The 18,001-nt window shown below is 40.6% G+C and overlaps 2 protein-coding genes across 4 annotated transcripts in view; one reads left to right on the top strand and one right to left on the bottom strand.

Annotated features, from left to right (window-relative positions):
* Positions 1–18,001, bottom strand: part of KLF8 (Kruppel like factor 8) — a 575,849-nt gene that overhangs the window by 463,120 nt on the left and 94,728 nt on the right. The gene's annotated exons all lie outside the window — the stretch shown is intronic.
* LOC119522726 (dnaJ homolog subfamily B member 6) lies at positions 15,466–16,753 on the top strand. The gene has a single exon (XM_037821341.1). It carries the CDS (start codon positions 15,598–15,600, stop codon positions 16,321–16,323), a length of 726 nt encoding a protein of 241 aa, XP_037677269.1. The 5' UTR covers positions 15,466–15,597; the 3' UTR covers positions 16,324–16,753.

Here is an 18,001-nt window from a genome sequence, read left to right as displayed (position 1 = left end):
AGTCTTTCACAAAAGCCTAACAGATTTTCTGCCTCTACACTATCCTCTCTTCTAACAAATCCTCTACACTACTCTAGCATGATGTTTTTAAACACCAAAATCCTTAGCATACCTTATACTGCCTTTCACAATCTTTCTGATCCCACAGCCCTTGTCACCTCCAAACAAAGCTGCTCTTCTTCTAAACAGCACCCCTAGCTGAGTACATAAATATTTCCATTGTATTTCCATTATGCTTTGGAATTCCTTTCACATTCAATGCATGTAGAATTCTAGAAATCAAACAGATAATATCTGAAAATGATTTTCCACTACCCTTACCCCTTTCTAAATTCCTCCCTAAGAGGAATGAATACTTATCTGATGTCAGATTCCAGGATACTGACTGGGCCCCATTTACTAGAAGGCAAGGCCACTATGTGTTAAAATATCAATACATGGTTGTGGTTAGTTCTCTCTTCACTTCTCAGGCTTAACTGTTTTCTTCTATCACATAGCAGTCAGCTGTGGGGCAAGGCCCTGAGATTTGGGTCTGGATTTAGGTAGAGGACAAGGCTCCATAGGCCTCCAATTTTAACCATAAAATCCAGCCTGATCTACAAGTTTTCTGAATAAGAGTAACAAGTCTGTCTAATATGTGTTACTTTGTGTCTCTAAAGGTCTTCTAAATGTGTCTTGTAAAGGTGTAAATGCATACAAGAAAATTAGCCTCAGCACTTTATTTTCCCAAATTAGCCTCATCACTAGCTTTCTGTCTGCCTCTGCTTTTGACTCTCTGTCCCAAAAATCAAGTTTGCTCTCAGAAATCTGCCACCACTGACACTGCTAAAAAGCATTTGTGAGTGTCCACAGCCTATGTCCTACCATAGTTCCCAGCATTGGATACATTTTTAATACATTGGCTGAATATTAATGAAGATAATCTAATAACTTTAAAAATGGACAGTAAGAAGTAACTTTATAGGAAAGAAATCCTTTGAGAATCTGGCATATTCCCACCTTCAAAATTTCAATGTTTGAAAACAAAAACAATGGTTTAAGAAAGATCCATTGTCCAAGAGAAACAGAAGGCTAAGGAGTACCTTAATAACAGGTACAATACTTTGACAATTACCATGGGACTGGCTTCTATACCAAGTGACCACCTGAGATGATCTGGTCATATTTCAGTAATCCACTACTATATTTTTTTCATTTTAGTCACGAGATTGACTTATATGTTGATGGGCATTATTATTTTTAAAAGACACTGATGAGTTGTATCCCTTCTCATTCTTTAATGAGTACAGAATCCAAAGCAAATTGAACAGGCTTAAATAGCAAGATGAGGATCCAGCCAATACAAAAGGCTAATATCTGGAAAGTAAAGGCTGTCAGACACTAAAATAACTGAGACAAAGCAAGAAGCTGTCCAAGTGCCTTCCCTAGAAATCCATGGAAAGGAGAGTGTTAGCCACTCTTCTCAGATGGCTTATGGAGAGACTAAATGAAATCCACAATTAGTTTCAGCCTCCTGGTTATAGGACAATCCTTCCTAAATATAGATTCCTATAACTACTATGTTTTACTATGACATACACACACACAGACATCCATTTATCTATCTATCTACCTATCATCTATTTCATTCTAACACACACACACGTGTGTATGTGCAACTATATGAGATTACTGATGTTCAACCATTTCTGACATAGAAAAAAATGGTCATTTCATATGGTTCAACTACCAGCTACAGACACACCCTTCCCTTACACTCTGAAAGGCTATGTCCTTACCGCCTCCAGGGCAGAAAAAAACCTTTCAGTGCTGGCCAGGAGATCTTTTTTTATTTTAAATTCAGTTTTATTGAGATATATTCACATAAAATACAATCATCCACAGTGTACAATCAACTGTTCACAGTACCATCATATAGTTGTGCATTCATCACCCCAATCAACTTCTGAACATTTTCCATATTCAAAAAGAATAAAAATTAAAGTAAAAAAGAACACCCAAAGCATTCCATCCCCCCATCCTACCCTACCTTTCATTTAGTTTTTGCCCCCATTTTTCTGCTCATCTGTCCATAAACTGAATAAAGGGAGTGTGAGCTGCAAAGGTTTTCACAATCACACAGTCACACCATGTAAGCTACATAGTTATGCAATCATCTTCAAGAATCAAGGCATTCAAGGGTTGCATTTCCACAATTTCAGGTATTTCCTTCTTGCTATTCCAATACACTAAAAACTAAAAAGGGATATCTATATAGCACATAAGAATGCCCTCCAGAGTTACCTCTAGACTCCATTTGAAATCTCTCAGTCACTGAAACTTTATTTTGTTTCATTTCGCTTCCCCCTTTTGGTCAAGAACACTTTCTTAGTCCCATGATCCCAGATCCAGGCTTATCCCCAGGAGTCATGTCCCATGTTGCCAGAGAGATTTACACCCCTGGGGGTCATGACCCATGTAGGGGGGAGAGCAGTGAGCTCACCTGCTGAGTGGGCTTAGAAAGAGAGGCCACAACTGAGCAACAAAGAGGTTCTCTGGGGGAGACTCTTAGTGGCAATTATAAGTAGGCTTAGCATCTCCTTTGCAGTAACAAGCTTCATAAGGGCAAGCCCTAAGATCAAGGCCTCTGGCCAGGAGTTCTTGACAGGGCAAGCAAGGAGGCCCTAATCTGGGCTCATGGCCATTGTGCTTGGATGCCTACCTCATCTCTCTCAGCCACTTTCCCAGTATACACACCCACTGCCACAGCCCCAGTATGCCTAGGACAAGCTATGACTCAGCTGCTAGTTTTCCACAGTCTGCCTCTGTGCTGTAGGAAAAAATTAACAACAAATAAAAACCTATTCTTATAGGCCCTGCTGCCATTTCCTTCAGGCAGGACTTGGCTGAGATTAGCGGCAGGAAATGGATTTTTAGACCAACTCCTGCAGTGTTTTCCACAACAGAAGGGACCTACTTTATTTTAAAAGCAAATGTTAATACCACTACCACTGAGCTAATAGACCTTTTAAAATGTTTCATTATACAAAGTTTTTTTTTTACAATATATCCACCTGTTTCACTTAAAATAAATATTTATATAGTAACTAAAATCAATAAGCATATAAGATAGTAAAAGTAACTAACATGGTAAAATGTACTTGACAGTAGAAATGCCTTCTTGTGCAATAGAAGGAACTGAGAAATCTGATTTGAATCCTAGTCTAACACTAGCCAATTCTGTGACACTGGGCAGGTCACACCTGCTCTCTGAGCATAGTGTTTAAACACATACTCTGGAACCACTATGACTGTATGACATTGGAAAAATTAATTAACTCCTTTATGCCTTAGTTTCCCATCTGTAAAGTGGGGATAACAATAGTGCTTATTTCCTAAGGTCACATGAGGATTGCATAGCTTAATTCATGTAAAGCACTTATAAAAATGCCTGGATATAGCAAGTGCTTAATAAATGTGAGCTATTACTTCCAGTAATTTTTAATTGGGCACAGGAAACAAATGACATGTTCTGATCAAATAGCCTAGTTAATCAATAATTACTATGCATACAACCATGGGTTATTACTTTTTAACTCACAATAAAAATGGAAGAAAAAATTCTTAAAATATTTTAATAGAGCTTTAAAGACTTCAAATTAATGCAGCAGATTCTAGGACTTCAAGAATGGGAATGTCAATTTGGATTGATCCATTCAACAAATGGGTTGAACACCCACTCTGTGGCAGGCACTGTATTATGTACTTTACGCACAGTACTTTAAACTTACTTCAAAATAATCCGGTGTAGAGGCTAGTAGTGTGCCTCCAGTATTGTAAGGTTCAGTGATTTGCCCAAGGTCACACATCTACCAAGTGCTTAAGCTGAGATCTGAACTCAAGTCTGATTCTAAAGCCAGGTATGACAGCATGTAAAATTGGACTGACACTGTATAACTCCCTAGGATGCAACTGCTCTAAAATACATATTCCTAATTAGAGCTTGCTGTTTGTTAGTTACACACACACAGATGTGTGTGTGTCTGGGAAAAAGGATGCTGTTTGAGAGTTGACTATACTTACTTTAAAAGAATAGAGATTGACAAGACAAAACTGCTACCTGTTTCCAAGATATTTCATTGCCTTTGATTTTGGCTTCTAATTTTCTCCCTTTCCTTCCTTTTCCTCAAGGAAAATCCTGTGGATTTTTTCTTTACAATGCCTCATATTAGTTGCCTTTTCTCCAACATCACTGATGCTACCTTTGTTTACACCTTTGTTACCAATTTCAAAGGTCTATTCACTGTTTTCCTGACTGCTACTCTCCACTTATTCCATTGCACTCTGTATAGCACTATGGCTTTTACCCAGCCTGAATGCCACCAACCTTGCCTTTTAGCAAAATACTGGAATTAAGTCTGAAAGTCCTAAAGCTGGAAGAGACCTAACTATTAAGCAGAGAAAATATTATTTAATTTTCCTACACAAAAACCTTCAATGAGCTAATAGAAAATGTACACAGTATATAAACAGGCAGTTTACAGAATAGGAAAACCAATTTTCAAAAAAAAACAGATGAAAAGATATTGAACCTCATCAATTATCAGGGAGATTAAAATTAAAGCAACAATAAAATATAATTTTGACCCATTAAATAGGCAAACGATATAAAGCATCAGAATGTGTGTGAAATGATAAAAAAAACTCTCAAACATTGCTAATGGGATTATTAGGCTGTATATATGGTAATAAAATAATTTTTTTAAAAATCCATAGAACAGCACATTTCTGGGAAGATAGAATAGGATAGGCAGAGCTTACTCCTCCACCATGGAACAACTGGAGAAAAGGCAGAAAACAAAAGCAACAGCAGTTCCAGGATTCAGGTGACCAGAAAAGTACCTCTGCATTATATAGGGATGACCTGGATGAAAAAACTGAGAAACTACTGCTGGAAAGTTGGGGAAAATGTGCTCAGTCGTCACCACCACTGAGGCCTCCCACTGCATGCCAGCCAGATCAGGCAGCTGAGGAGTGGCATACCCCTACTTCAGCTACTGGCTGGGGGAGTCAACCCTCTCAGTCCTGCAGTGTTGAGTTTCCATGCAGGAGACTGGGAGACAGGAGATTCTTTTATCCACAGATAGAGATTCTGCTGTAGTGCAAAGTAACTACACCCCATCACAGAGAAGAAGGGGACACACAGCAGTGATGATCTGACAAATGGACAGTGAAAGAGACACAGTGGGTCCTGCTGCCTCCATCCTTTCTCCACAGACACCAGGGTGCTCACTGTATACACAAGCAGAGAGGCATCAGTGATGGAGGAAGCTGCATTGAAAAACCAGGCATCCTAATCCAACACCAAAATCATGGGTGTACACCAGGCTGGATCTTGCAAGCTAGTGAAAAGCAGTACACACCTGGGCCAGCTGCAGGCTGGGGAAGTTGAACCTCTAAGTCATGTGGCCAGTGGTCTTTCCACATAGGAGTGTGGGAACTACTAGACACATTGTGCCCACAAGCAGTGTCTCAGCTGAGGTACTCAGTGCCCAACCCCCACACCTAGAGCTCCTGGCTTCCAGAGTGCATGGAGGCCTGAAACCTTGAATGGATTGTTGCCTGGTCAGGTTCCTGCCCAGAGGGATGACAGTCAGGGAGTTGCAGGCTGTGGGGAAAGGGTGATACAGGAGCACCAACTGCTGGGAAGAATGGGAAAGTGCAGTCTGCAAAGCTCCTGTTCTGCCCAGAGTCGAACACACTAATAGGAAGGGTTGCACCCTGCATGAGGTCACAGCCCAGGTTTAGCTGGGATTACTGACAAAACAAGTAACAAAGGAGACCTTCAATGAAAACACAAGCAACTGTAAAATTTTAGAAAAGCAAGGTGTGCTGGTTTGAATGTATTATGCCCCTCAAACGCCATTATCTTTGATGTAATCTTGTGTGGCAGACATTATCAGTGTTGATTAGATTGTAATTCTTTGAGTGTTTCTTTGAAATGCGCCCCACCCAGCTGTGGGTGATGACTGTGATTTGATAATTTCCATGGAGGTGTTGCTCCACCCATTTGGGGTGGGTTTAAGTTGATCAGTGGAGCCATATAAATGAGCTGACATAACAGAGGGAACTCACTGCAGTTGTGAGTGACGTTTTGAAGAGGAGCTACAGACAAGAGGGACACTTTGAAGAAAGCACAGGAGCTGCAGATGAGAGAAAGTTTGATGATGGCCATTGAAAGCACTCTTGCTCTGGAGAAGCTGAGAGAGGACAAATACCCCAAGTGCAACTAAGAGTGACATTTTTGAGGAACTGCAGCCTAGAGAGGAACATCCTGGGAGAAAGATATTTTGAAACCAGAACTTGGAGCAGATGCCAGCCATGTGCCTTCCCAGCTAACAGAGGTATTCCGGACACCATTGGCTATCCTCCAGTGAAGGTACCCGATTGTTGATGTGTTACCTTGGACACTTTATGGCCTTAAGACTGTAACTGTGTAACCAAATAAATCCCTTTTATAAAAGCCAATCCACCTCTGGTATTTTGCATTCTGGCAGCATCAGCAAACTAGAACAGATTTTGGTACCAGAAGTGGGGTGATTTTGCTGCTGAGTTTCCAAATACCAAACATGTTGGAACGGCTTTTTAAATGGATAAGGGGGAGATTCTGGAAGAATTGTGAGGAGCTTGATAGTAAAGGCACAAACTGCTTTGAAGAGACTGTGGAAATATGGACTCTAAAGATACTTCTGATGAGGCCTTGAACAGAAATGATGGATGTGTTGTTGTGAACTGGAAGAAAGGTGAACTTTGTTTTAAAGTGGCAGAGAATTTGGCAAAATTGAGTCCTGGTGTTAGATGGAAGGAAGAATTTGAAAGTGACAACCTGGAATACTTAGCTGAGGAGATCTCCAGACTACATGAGGAGGATGTACCCTGGCTTCTCCTTGCAGCTTATAGTAAAATGTGAGCAGAGAGAGATAAACTTAGAACTGAACTCTTGGGTTCAAAGAAACCAGAAGCTGATGGCTTGGAAAATTACAGGCTTCCGGGGGCGGAATCCCAGAAGCTACAGCCCAACATGAGGATGTTACCAAACATGGAACACAGCCACCATTTCAGTACAAGCCAAGATTGGAGATGGAATTATCCAGAAAGGATTTGTGGAAAGTCCTATTGTCTGATGGCTTTGACCCCTGTATGCTTCATGCAAAGCCAACAGAATTTTTGCGAGATCTTTACAGACAGAGCCGTTGCCAGTGTGGACTGGAGGAGACAGACAAGGAACAAACTGAAGGAAAAATTTCTTCAAAGACAGAGCCATGGAAGTTGAGGTCTGGAGTCAAGAGGTCTTGGGCTGGGAGAGTGGAGCAGCCCACACGCATGGAAAGGGTGAGTTTGCCCTGGAGGTCGAGGGTGGGCCTTCCACCTCGATGCTCAGGAAGTGTCCTGCCTCCCCAAGCCCCAAAGAAGGTAGAGCACATTCCCAGGGAATTGGGAAGAGCCTGGCTGCCACCACACTGTTCTGAAGGGGTTGAGCATGTGTGCCGGAGATGGAAGGGAATCCAGGAGCTGCCCCAATATTTGAGGAGGGTGGGGCTGAGAAGGTGGTCTCCCCAATGTGTGGATATGTTGGAGCATTCACCCAAGCATTTGGAGAGGAAAGGGCTGCCTCAAAGGCCGTTAGGAAGGGTGAGACACCCACTCTCTCAAGCCCCGAGGATGCAACATCATTCTGTTAATGACTCTCAGACTTTGAAATCTAATGGAGTTTGACCTGCAAGTTTAAGGAACTGTTTTGGTCCTGTTAACCCTGTTTTCCTTACTGTTTCTCCTTATGGCAGTGGGAATGTTTATCCTATGAATGCCCTCCTTTGTATATTGGAAGCACATAACTTGTTCTAAGTTCACAGATCCACAGTGAAAGGAAAATTATGCCTTAGGACTGACCACGCCTATAATTGATTTTGATGACATCTTGCACTTAACTATTGTTACTGAAATGATTTAAGTTTTTGTGATATTGTGATGGGATGAGTGTATTCTGTATTTGGAAAGATAATGTCATTTTGGGGTCCAGGGGGTGGAATGTGCCGTTTGAATGTATTATGTCCCACAAATACCATTATTTTTGATGTAATCTTGTGTGGCAGACATTATCAGTGTTGATTAGATTGTAATTCTTTGAGTGTTTCTTTGGAATGCGCCACACCCAGCTGTGGGTGGTGACTGTGATTTGATAATTTCCATGGAGGTGTTGTTCCACCCATTCAGGGTGGGTCTAAGTTGATCAGTGGAGCCATATAAATGAGCTGACATAACAGAGGGAACTCACTGCAGCTCTGAGTGATGTTTTGAAGAGGAGCTACAGACAAGAGGGACACTTTGAAGAAAGCACAGGAGCTGCAGAAAAGAGAAAGTTGAAGATGGCCATTGAAAGCACTCTTGCTCTGGAGAAGCTGAGAGAGGACAAATACCCCAAGTGCAACTAAGAGTGACATTTTTGAGGAACTGCAGTCTAGAGAGGAACATCCTGGGAGGGAGCCATTTGAAACCAGAACTTTGGAGCAGATGACAATCACATGCCTTCCCAGCTAACAGAGGTTTTCTGGACACCATTGGCTATCCTCCAGTGAAGGTACCTGATTGTTGATGTGTTATCTTGGACACTTTATGGCCTTAAGACTGTAACTGTGTAACCAAATAAACCCCTTTTATAAAAGCATATCCATCTCTGGTGTTTTGCATTCTGGCAGCATTAGCAAACTCGAACACCAGGTAAACCAACTTTCAAAATAACCTTATCAAGATAATCAAATGCCAAAGAATCAGGAAAATATCACAAAGCACATGAAGAAAAAAGAAGATGTGGCCAATCTGAATAACCAACTTAAAAAGCCAGAGAAGACACAAAATTTGGAAAAACTAATCAAAGATATTCAAACAAATCACCTAAATAACTTCAATAACCTGGTTGAAGATAATACAGGAGAAAGAATACACTAGAAGAACATAAAAAGAATTTGAGGGGGGGGGCAAGATGGCAGCATAGAGAGGAGTGGAATTTAGTTAGTCCCCTGGAAAAACTAACAAACAACAAGGAACAACTAGTAAATACTTTGGAATAACTGCTGGGGGACAATTGTGACTGTCAACACATCATACACCAACCTGGATTGGGAGGAATGTCTGAGACTGCAGCATAAAATCTGTAAGTAAAAACTGTGGAACAATGCCAGAAGCCCCCTCCTCCCATGGCAGGCAGAGCTGCAAAACCCCAATGTGGGAGAAACCAACATTTCCATAGCTAGCAAATATAGCTCAGCTCAGCTCCAACTGGGGTTTTAATTAACAAATGTGGACTGCTCAATACAAGTTATAAACCTCAACAAGCAAGACAGAGGCTTTTACTGACAACTGACCTTAAAGAATCAGAAGACTAGTCTATCCTGGAAGGGGGAGCCCAGAAGACCAGGTGTTACCTCTGGCCAATGAGTAAAACTGGGGGCCATGGAGGAGGATCTAAGATGGTGGCAGAGAAAGGAGTGGAAGCTAGTTAGTCCCCCTGGAACAACTAATAAACAACTAGGAACAACTAATAAATAATCCAGAATAACTGCGGAGGGACAAACATGACCATCCACTCATCATACAACAGCCTGAATTGGGAGGAATGCCAGAGATTGCAGAACAAAATCTGTAAGTAAAAATGGTGAATCCAAGCCAGGAGCCCCCTCCCCCCACAGCCCAAGCTGCAAAGCCTGGAGGTGCTAGAAAGAAGCTCTCTCCCAAAAAGGGAATACTCCAACTGGGGTTTTAATTAACAAGCGTGGACTGCTCACTATGAGCTACAAATCCCTAACAAGTACACAGATGTTTTGGTTGATGACTGACCTTGGAGAGCTGGAGGGTGGTTGTGGACTGGTGCTGAAGGGGGCTTTCTGTCCCAGTCTTGGCTCAGTGGAGAAAGCCTTAGCCATTTTCAGAACCCAGTGCTCTGACCCAGACAAGGGTGGAGACAGCACAGGCAGTCTATGCAAATGCCAGTGATGTCTACCTAGGGGAGTTACCTTCCCTAAGAGGAAAGGAGTGGGGCTCAGCTCTACCACCTGCCTTCCATTCAGAACCAGACCCCAGTACCTGGAGGAAAACAGCAACGGGCCATACCTCCTTACACCAGTCTGGAGTTACAGGCTGACAAGCACCACATGCTGGGCAGAAAAGCACAGTGACCTGAGGCATCACAGGGTATACCAATTTTCTAAGACACACCCTCAGGAAAACCAGATAATGAATTTTTCTTCTTTCTGGGACCTGAGTCCATTCTGGTCTAGGAAAACCTGACTGGGGTAACCAAGGAAACCAGATGCTTAGACAACAGAAAACTACAACCTACACTAAGAAACAAAGTTGTGGCCCAGTCAAAGGAACAAACTTACATTTCAACTGACATACAGGAATTGAAACAACTAACAATAACTCAATTCAAAAACTTTAGGGAAGATATGGTGAAAGAGATGAACCACCTAATGAAAACACTGGGCATACATAACATAGAAATTGAAAGTTCAAAAAACCAACTTGCAGAATCTATGGAAATGAAAGGCACAACACAAGAGATGAAAGACCCAATGGAAATATGCAACAGCAGATCTCAAGAGGCAGAAGAAAACACTCAGGAACTGGAGAACAAGGCACCTGAAAGCCTACACACAAAAGAACAGAGAGAGAAAAGAATGGAAAAATATGAGCAACATCTCCAGGAATTTAAGGATAAAAGGAAAAACAAGAATGTATGTGCCACTGGTGTCCCAGAGGAGAAGAGAAGGGAAAAGGGGCAGAAGCAATAATGAAGGAAATAATCACTGAAAATTTCCCAACTTATATGAAAGATATAAAATTACAGATCCAAGAAGTGCAGCATACCCCAAACAGAATACATATGAATAGACCTATGCCAAGACACTTAATAATGAGATTATCAAATGCCAAAGATAAAGAGAGAATCCTGAAAGCAGCAAGAGAAAAGCAATCCATCATATACAAAAGAAGCTTAATAAGATTATGTGCATATTTCTCAATAGAAACCATGGAGGCAAGAAGGAAGTGGGGTGATATATTTAAGATACTGAAAGAGAAAAACCAGAAACTGAGAACCCTATATATGGCAAAACTATCCTTCAAATATGAGGGAGAGCTTAAAATATTCTCTGACAAACAATGACAGAGTTTGTGAACAAGATACATGCTCTAAAGGAAACACTAAAGGAAGCACTGCAGACAGAAAGGAAAAGACAGGAGTGAGAGGTTTGGAAAACAATTTTTGGAGACAATAGCACACCAATGTAAGTACAATGAACAAAGATGACTGTGAGTACAGTTGAAAGAGGAAGGTTGGGACCATGTGGGACACCAGAACAAAAGACAAAGGATCAAGACTGGAACTGTGTAAGTCAGAGAAACCTAGTTTGCTCAATGATTGTAATAAAAGGTTCAAATATCTTTTTACATGAGGTAGGACAAATGAATGTCAACATTGCAAGGTGTTAAAAACAGGGTGGGATTGAGGGGGAAAATACAATCAATACAAACTAGAGACTATAACTTATGGAACCATTCTATTTTGCTCCCTTTAATATAACAAAGGCAATATACCAAAGCTAAATGCATATGGGGTGTGGGGAATAGGGGAAGGGTATGGGACTCCTAGCATTGGTGATGTTCTCTGACTATTCTCTATTAGGTTAATGCTATCTTTCCTTTTGCTGCTTTCTAGCTGTCAAGTTTTCTGTTTTTATCTCTTTCTTTCTTCTCTTTTTCTTTTGTCTCATTGCCTTCTTTGACTCATCCTCCTTCTTGGTAGAAGAAACTGAGATGTCCTTATATAGATAGTGGTGATAGTGCTGAATACATAAATATGTGACTATACAGGGAACCAACAGTTGTTTACTTAGGATGGAATGTAAGTTGTGTGAACAAAGCCATCTGAAAAGAAATGGTTTTGGAGGAGGGGCAAGATGGCAGAGTGGTGGGGTGTATGTTTTATTTACTCCTCCAAGGCAGTAGGTAGCAAGCCAAGAACTGTGTGGACTGGACAATGCAGAGCAATTTGACTTTGGGCATACTTCATACAACACTCATGAACACGTCAAACTGCTGAGAATAGCGAAATCTTTAAGTTTTCACAGCCAGGGGACCCATGCCCCTCCCTGCCAGGCTCAGTCCCATGGGAGGAGGGGCCATCAGCGCTGGGAATGAGGAGGGAGAACTGCAGTTGTGGCCCTTATCAGAAACTCATTCTACTGATTCAAACTCCAATCACAGATAGACTGAAACCAGACAACGGGGAATCCAGGAGCAGCCAGCCTGGCAGAGAGGAGATGGGGATAGCAAAAACAGCAAGAAAAACCCAAAAATAAAAGCAGAGGCTTTTTGGAGTTCTGGTGAACATAGAACAAGGAAGGGCAGAGCTCAGGCAGAGTCAGGCTTATATGCAAATCCAGAAGAAAAACTGGTTTCCCTGCCCCCTGGACCATTCCTTAATGGCCCTAATTGCCTTGTCTCTTAGCATTTCAATAACCCATTAGATCTGCAAGGAGGGCCTTTCCCTTTTTTTTTTTTATCTTTTTATCTTTTTCTAAAACAGTTACTCTAAGAAGTCCAATACAGAAAGTCTCAAAGACGTGCAATTTGGGCAAGTCAAGACAAGAGCAGAACTAAGAGAGCTATGAGACACAAGACAATAAGTCCAGTGGCTGAGAAAATTCACTAAACACCACAACTTCCCAAGAAAATGGGGGCATCCCCTCACAGCCATCTTCCTGGTGGACAGGGAACACTCCTGCCTGTCACTGGCCCCACAGCCCAGAGCTGCCCCAGACAACTCAGTGTGACAGAAGTGCTTCCAATAACACACACACACACCACAAAATCGGGCATGGACTTTAGCCTTCCCTGCACCCTCAGCTGGTTGTCCCAGAGTTGGGAAGGTGGAACAGTGTGAATTAACATGCCCCATTCAATCATCCTTTCCGCAGACTGGGAGCCTCCCTACACAGCCCTGAACCCAGAACCACCCTGGGGGGACAGTGCTCACCTGTGACATAGCAGAGTCATCCCTCAACAGAGGACCTAGGGGTGCAAGGCCTGGAAGAGGGACCCAGAAGCAAGTCCCAGGGGCCATACACCAATACCGAGGACTTGTGGGTCAGTGGCAGAGACAAACTGTGGCAGGACTGAACTGAATGATTAGACTATTGCAGCAGCTTTAAATCTCCAGGAAAACCAGGGAGATTTGATTGTCAGAGCCACCCCCCACTCTTGACTGCCCAGACACACGCCCCATATACAGGGCAGGCAACACCAACTACACACACAAGCTTGGTACACCAATTGGACCCCACAAGACTCACACACACACACTCACCACAAAGACAAAGTGGGGGACTATGGGCTTGAGGGGAATAGGTGGCTCACGGATGCCAACTGCTGGTTAGAGACAGTGTACTCCATGAAGCTGTAGACCTGACAAATTAGAGGTAAGGGTTATAAAAGAACCCTATCAAGTTAAGCAAATGCCAAGAGGACAAAAACAACAGAGAATTTAAAAGAATATGAAAAAAAACAGACATATGGATAACCCAAGCCCAAGCATCCAAATCAAAAGATCGGAGGAGACACAGTACTTGGAGCAAATAATCAAAGAACTAAAGATGAACAATGAGACATGGCACAGGATATAAAGGACATGAAGAGGAGCATGGCACATCATATAAAGGACATCAAGAAGACCCTAGAACAGCATAAAGAAGAAATTGCGAGTAAATAAAAAAAAAGACATCTTATGGAAATTAAAGAAACTGTTGACCGAATTAAAAAGATTCTGGATAGTCACAGTACAAGACTAGAGGAAGTTAAACAACAAATCAGTAACCTGGAAGATGACAGAATGGAAAATGAAAGAACAAAAGAAAGAATGGGGAAAAAAAATGAAAAAAATAGAAATGGACCTCAGGGATATGATAGATAATATATAACATCCAAATATAAGACTCATTAGTGTTCCAGAAGGGGAAGAGAAGGGTAAAGGTCTAGGAAGAGTATTCAAAGAAATTGTTGAGGAAAACTTCCCAAATCTTCTAAACACCATAAATAAACAAATCAAAAATGCCCAGTGAACTCTAAATAGAATAACTCCAAATAAACCCACTCTGAGACATATTCTGATCACACTGTCAAATATGGAAGAGAAGGAGGAAGTTCTGAAAGCAGCAAGAGAAAAGCAATTCACCACATACAAAGGAAACAGCATAAGACTAAGTAGTGACTACTCAGCAGCCACCATGGAGGCAAGAAGGCAGTGGCATGACATATTTAAAATTCTGAGTGAGAAAAATTTCCAACCAAGAATACTTTATCCAGCAAAGCTCTCCTTCAAATTTGAGGGAGAGCTTAAATTTTTAACAGACAAACAAATGCTGAGAGAATTTGCTAAAAAGAGACCTACCCTAATGGAGATACCAAAGGGAGCCCTACTGACAGAGAAACAAAGATATGAGAGAGAGACATGGAGAAAGGTTCAGTACTAAAGAGATTCAGCATGGGTACATTAAAGGACATTAATAGATAGAGGGAAAAAATATACATGACAAACATAAACCAAAGGATAAAATGGCCGATTCAAGAAATGCCTTCACGGTTATAATGTTGAATGTAAATGGATTAAACTCCCCAATTAAAAGATATAGATTCGCAGAATGGATCAAAAAAATGAACCATGAATATGTTGCACACAAGAGACTCATTTTAGACACAGGGACACAAAGAAATTGAAAGTGAAGGATGGAAAAAAATATTTCGTGCAATCTACAGCCAAAGGAAAGCAGGAGCAGCAAGATTAGTCTCAGATAAAATAGACTGTAAATGCAAGGATGTTATGAGAGACAAAGAAGGCCACTACATACTAATAAAAGGGGCAATTCAACAAGAAGAAATAACAATCATAAACATTTATGCACCCAATCAAGGTGCCACAAAATACATGAGAGAAACACTGGCAAAACTAAAGGAAGCAATTGATGTTTCCACAATAATTGTGGGAGACTTCAACACATCACTCTCTCCTATAGATAGATCAACCAGAAAGAAGACCAATAAGGAAACTGAAAACCTAAGCAATCTGATAAATGAATTGGATTTAAGAGACATATATAGAACATTACATCCCAAATCACCAGGATACACATTCTTCTCTAGTGCACACAGAACTTTCTGCAGAATAGATCATATGCTGGGACATAAAACAAGCCTTAATAAATTTAAAAAAAAAAAAAATTGAAATTATTCAAAGCACATTCTCTGACCACAATGGAATACAATTAGAAGTCAATAACCATCGGAGACATAGAAAATTCACAAACACCGGAAGTTAACCAACATGCTCCTAAACAATCAACAATCAGGGGGTTAAAGAAGAAATAGCGATCGCTACCACCGCCTCCACCAGTACCAGCCGTGACGGAGCTGAGAGGAGACCACGGGCCCTACCGCCCTGCCTCTCCTCCTTCTTATCGCTGGCTGCCAACCTCCTCGGGATTTATTCCAACAATCTGTTAAAACATGGTGGATTACTATGAAGTTCTAGGCGTGCAGAGACATGCCTCACCTGAGGATATTAAAAAGGCATACCGTAAATTGGCACTGAAGTGGCACCCTGATAAAAATCCTGAGAATAAAGAAGAAGCAGAGAGAAAATTCAAACAAGTAGCTGAGGCATATGAGGTGTTATCAGATGCTAAAAAACGGGACATCTATGACAAATATGGCAAAGAAGGATTAAATGGTGGTGGTGGAGGTGGAAGTCATTTTGACAGTCCATTTGAGTTTGGCTTTACATTCCGTAATCCAGATGAGGTCTTCAGGGAATTTTTTGGTGGAAGGGACCCATTTGCTTTTGACTTCTTTGAAGACCCATTTGAGGAGTTTTTTGGAAATCGAAGAGGCCTCCATGGAGCCAGAAACAGGGGCACAGGATCTTTTTTCTCTTCCTTCAGTGGATTTCCATCTTTTGGAGGTGGATTTCCTTCTTTTGATACAGGATTTACATCATTTGGTTCTCTGGGGCATGGGGGCCTTACTTCATTTTCTTCAACATCCTTTGGTGGTAGTAGGATGGGCAACTTCACATCTATATCAACTTCTACTAAAATAGTTAATGGCAGAAAAATCACTACAAAGAGGATTACTGAGAATGGTCAAGAAAGAGTAGAAGTTGAGGAAGATGGCCAGTTAAAGTCCTTAACGATAAATGGTAAGGAGCAGCCGCTACGCTTGGATAACAAGTAATTCAACGCACGCATTTAACAGAAATGTTAAACTATAACAAGCACCATTTGAGGATTAACAGGAACATTTTTTTGAAGATTTCAAACGAACTCTACTTTCAGTATAACTGTACCTAATCTAAAGTATTTATAAACAGCTCATCGGAGCACCTATTTGTCATAGACTTTTGAGTTGATTGTTGGGACCACATTGATAGGACCATTTTTTCTTTTTGTCTTTAAAATTGTTGTAAATTTCTGTATGCACTTTGCTTTTTTTATTAAACTTAATCCAAGGTGAACCGTGATTCTTTAGTAGTGCTAGGACAAAATTGTACACTAACACCAGCATGGATCTTGCTCTTTCCATTTTGTTTGAAATGTGAGCCAAGTAGTTTCAGTCTGCTGTGAAGTTAACATTGCCAGGATGAATCTTCTACAAAAATAATTTTTTTTTTCAGTATTTAGTAGTGAAAGATATTAATACATTAATGGTGATACATTTCTGGTTTAATATAAACTAAGGATGTTTTCTAGTCCTGCATGAATGCTGGCAACTTAGTAAGTTTTGACGATTGTTTAAATATGTAATGTTAAGCTTAGGTTTATAAAAAGTAAAGCTGGTAAACTGGGTCTTTGTCATTTGCTTAAAAAAAAAGAAAATAAATGCTAATGTGTTTGGTGCATTCTTTCATGAAAAAAAAAAAAAAAGAAGAAATAGCAAGAGAAATTGCTAAATATATAGAGATGAATGAAAATGAGAACACAAGATACCAAAACCTATGGGATACAGCAAAAGCGGTACTGAGGGGGAAATTTAATATATTTAATAATAAATTTAATATTTTAATATAAACACATATATTAAAAAGGAAGAAAGAGCCAAAATCAAAGAACTAATGGATCAACTGAAGAAGCTAGAAAATGAACAGCAAACCAATCCTAAACCAAGTAGAAAAAAAGAAATAACAATGATTAAAGCAGAAATAAATGCCATAGAGAACAAAAAAAAAACAATAGGATAAATAACACCAAAAGTTTGTTCTTTGAGAAGATCAACAAGATTGACAAGCCGCTAGCTAGACTAACAAAATCAAAAAGAGAGACGACCCATATAAACAAAATAATGAATGAGAAAGTTGACATTACTGTGGCTCCTGAAGAAATTTAAAAAAAATTATAAGAGGATACAATGAACAACTGCATACCAAAAAACTGGATAATGTAGAAGAAATGTACAATTTCCTGGAAACATATGAACAACCTAGACTGACCAGAGAAGAAACAGAAGACCTCAGCCAACCAATCACAAACAAAGAGATCCAATCAGTCATTAAAAAGCTTCCCACAAATAAATGCCCAGGGCCAGATGGCGTCACAGGGGAATTCTGCCAAACTTTCCAAAAAGAACTGACACTAATCTTACCTAAACTCTTTCAAAATATCGAAGAAAATGGAACACTACCTAACTCATTTTATGAAGCTAACATCAATCTAATATCAAAACCAGGCAAAGATGCTACAAAAAAGGAAAACTACAGGCCTATCTCCCTAATGAATATAGGTGAAAAAATTCTCAACAAAATACTTGCAAATCAAATCCAAAGACACATTAAAAAGCTGGACTTCTTTTTGAGGGAGAGGATTTCTGGGAAGATGGCAAAATAAGAGGAAGAGTAGGTGGGGAAATATAGTGACAT

Source organism: Choloepus didactylus, chromosome X, assembly GCF_015220235.1.
Source record: "Choloepus didactylus isolate mChoDid1 chromosome X, mChoDid1.pri, whole genome shotgun sequence".
Classification (NCBI taxonomy): domain Eukaryota; kingdom Metazoa; phylum Chordata; class Mammalia; order Pilosa; family Megalonychidae; genus Choloepus; species Choloepus didactylus.
Note: the sequence above shows the minus strand (reverse complement) of the source record. Positions and strands in the feature narration are given on the sequence as shown.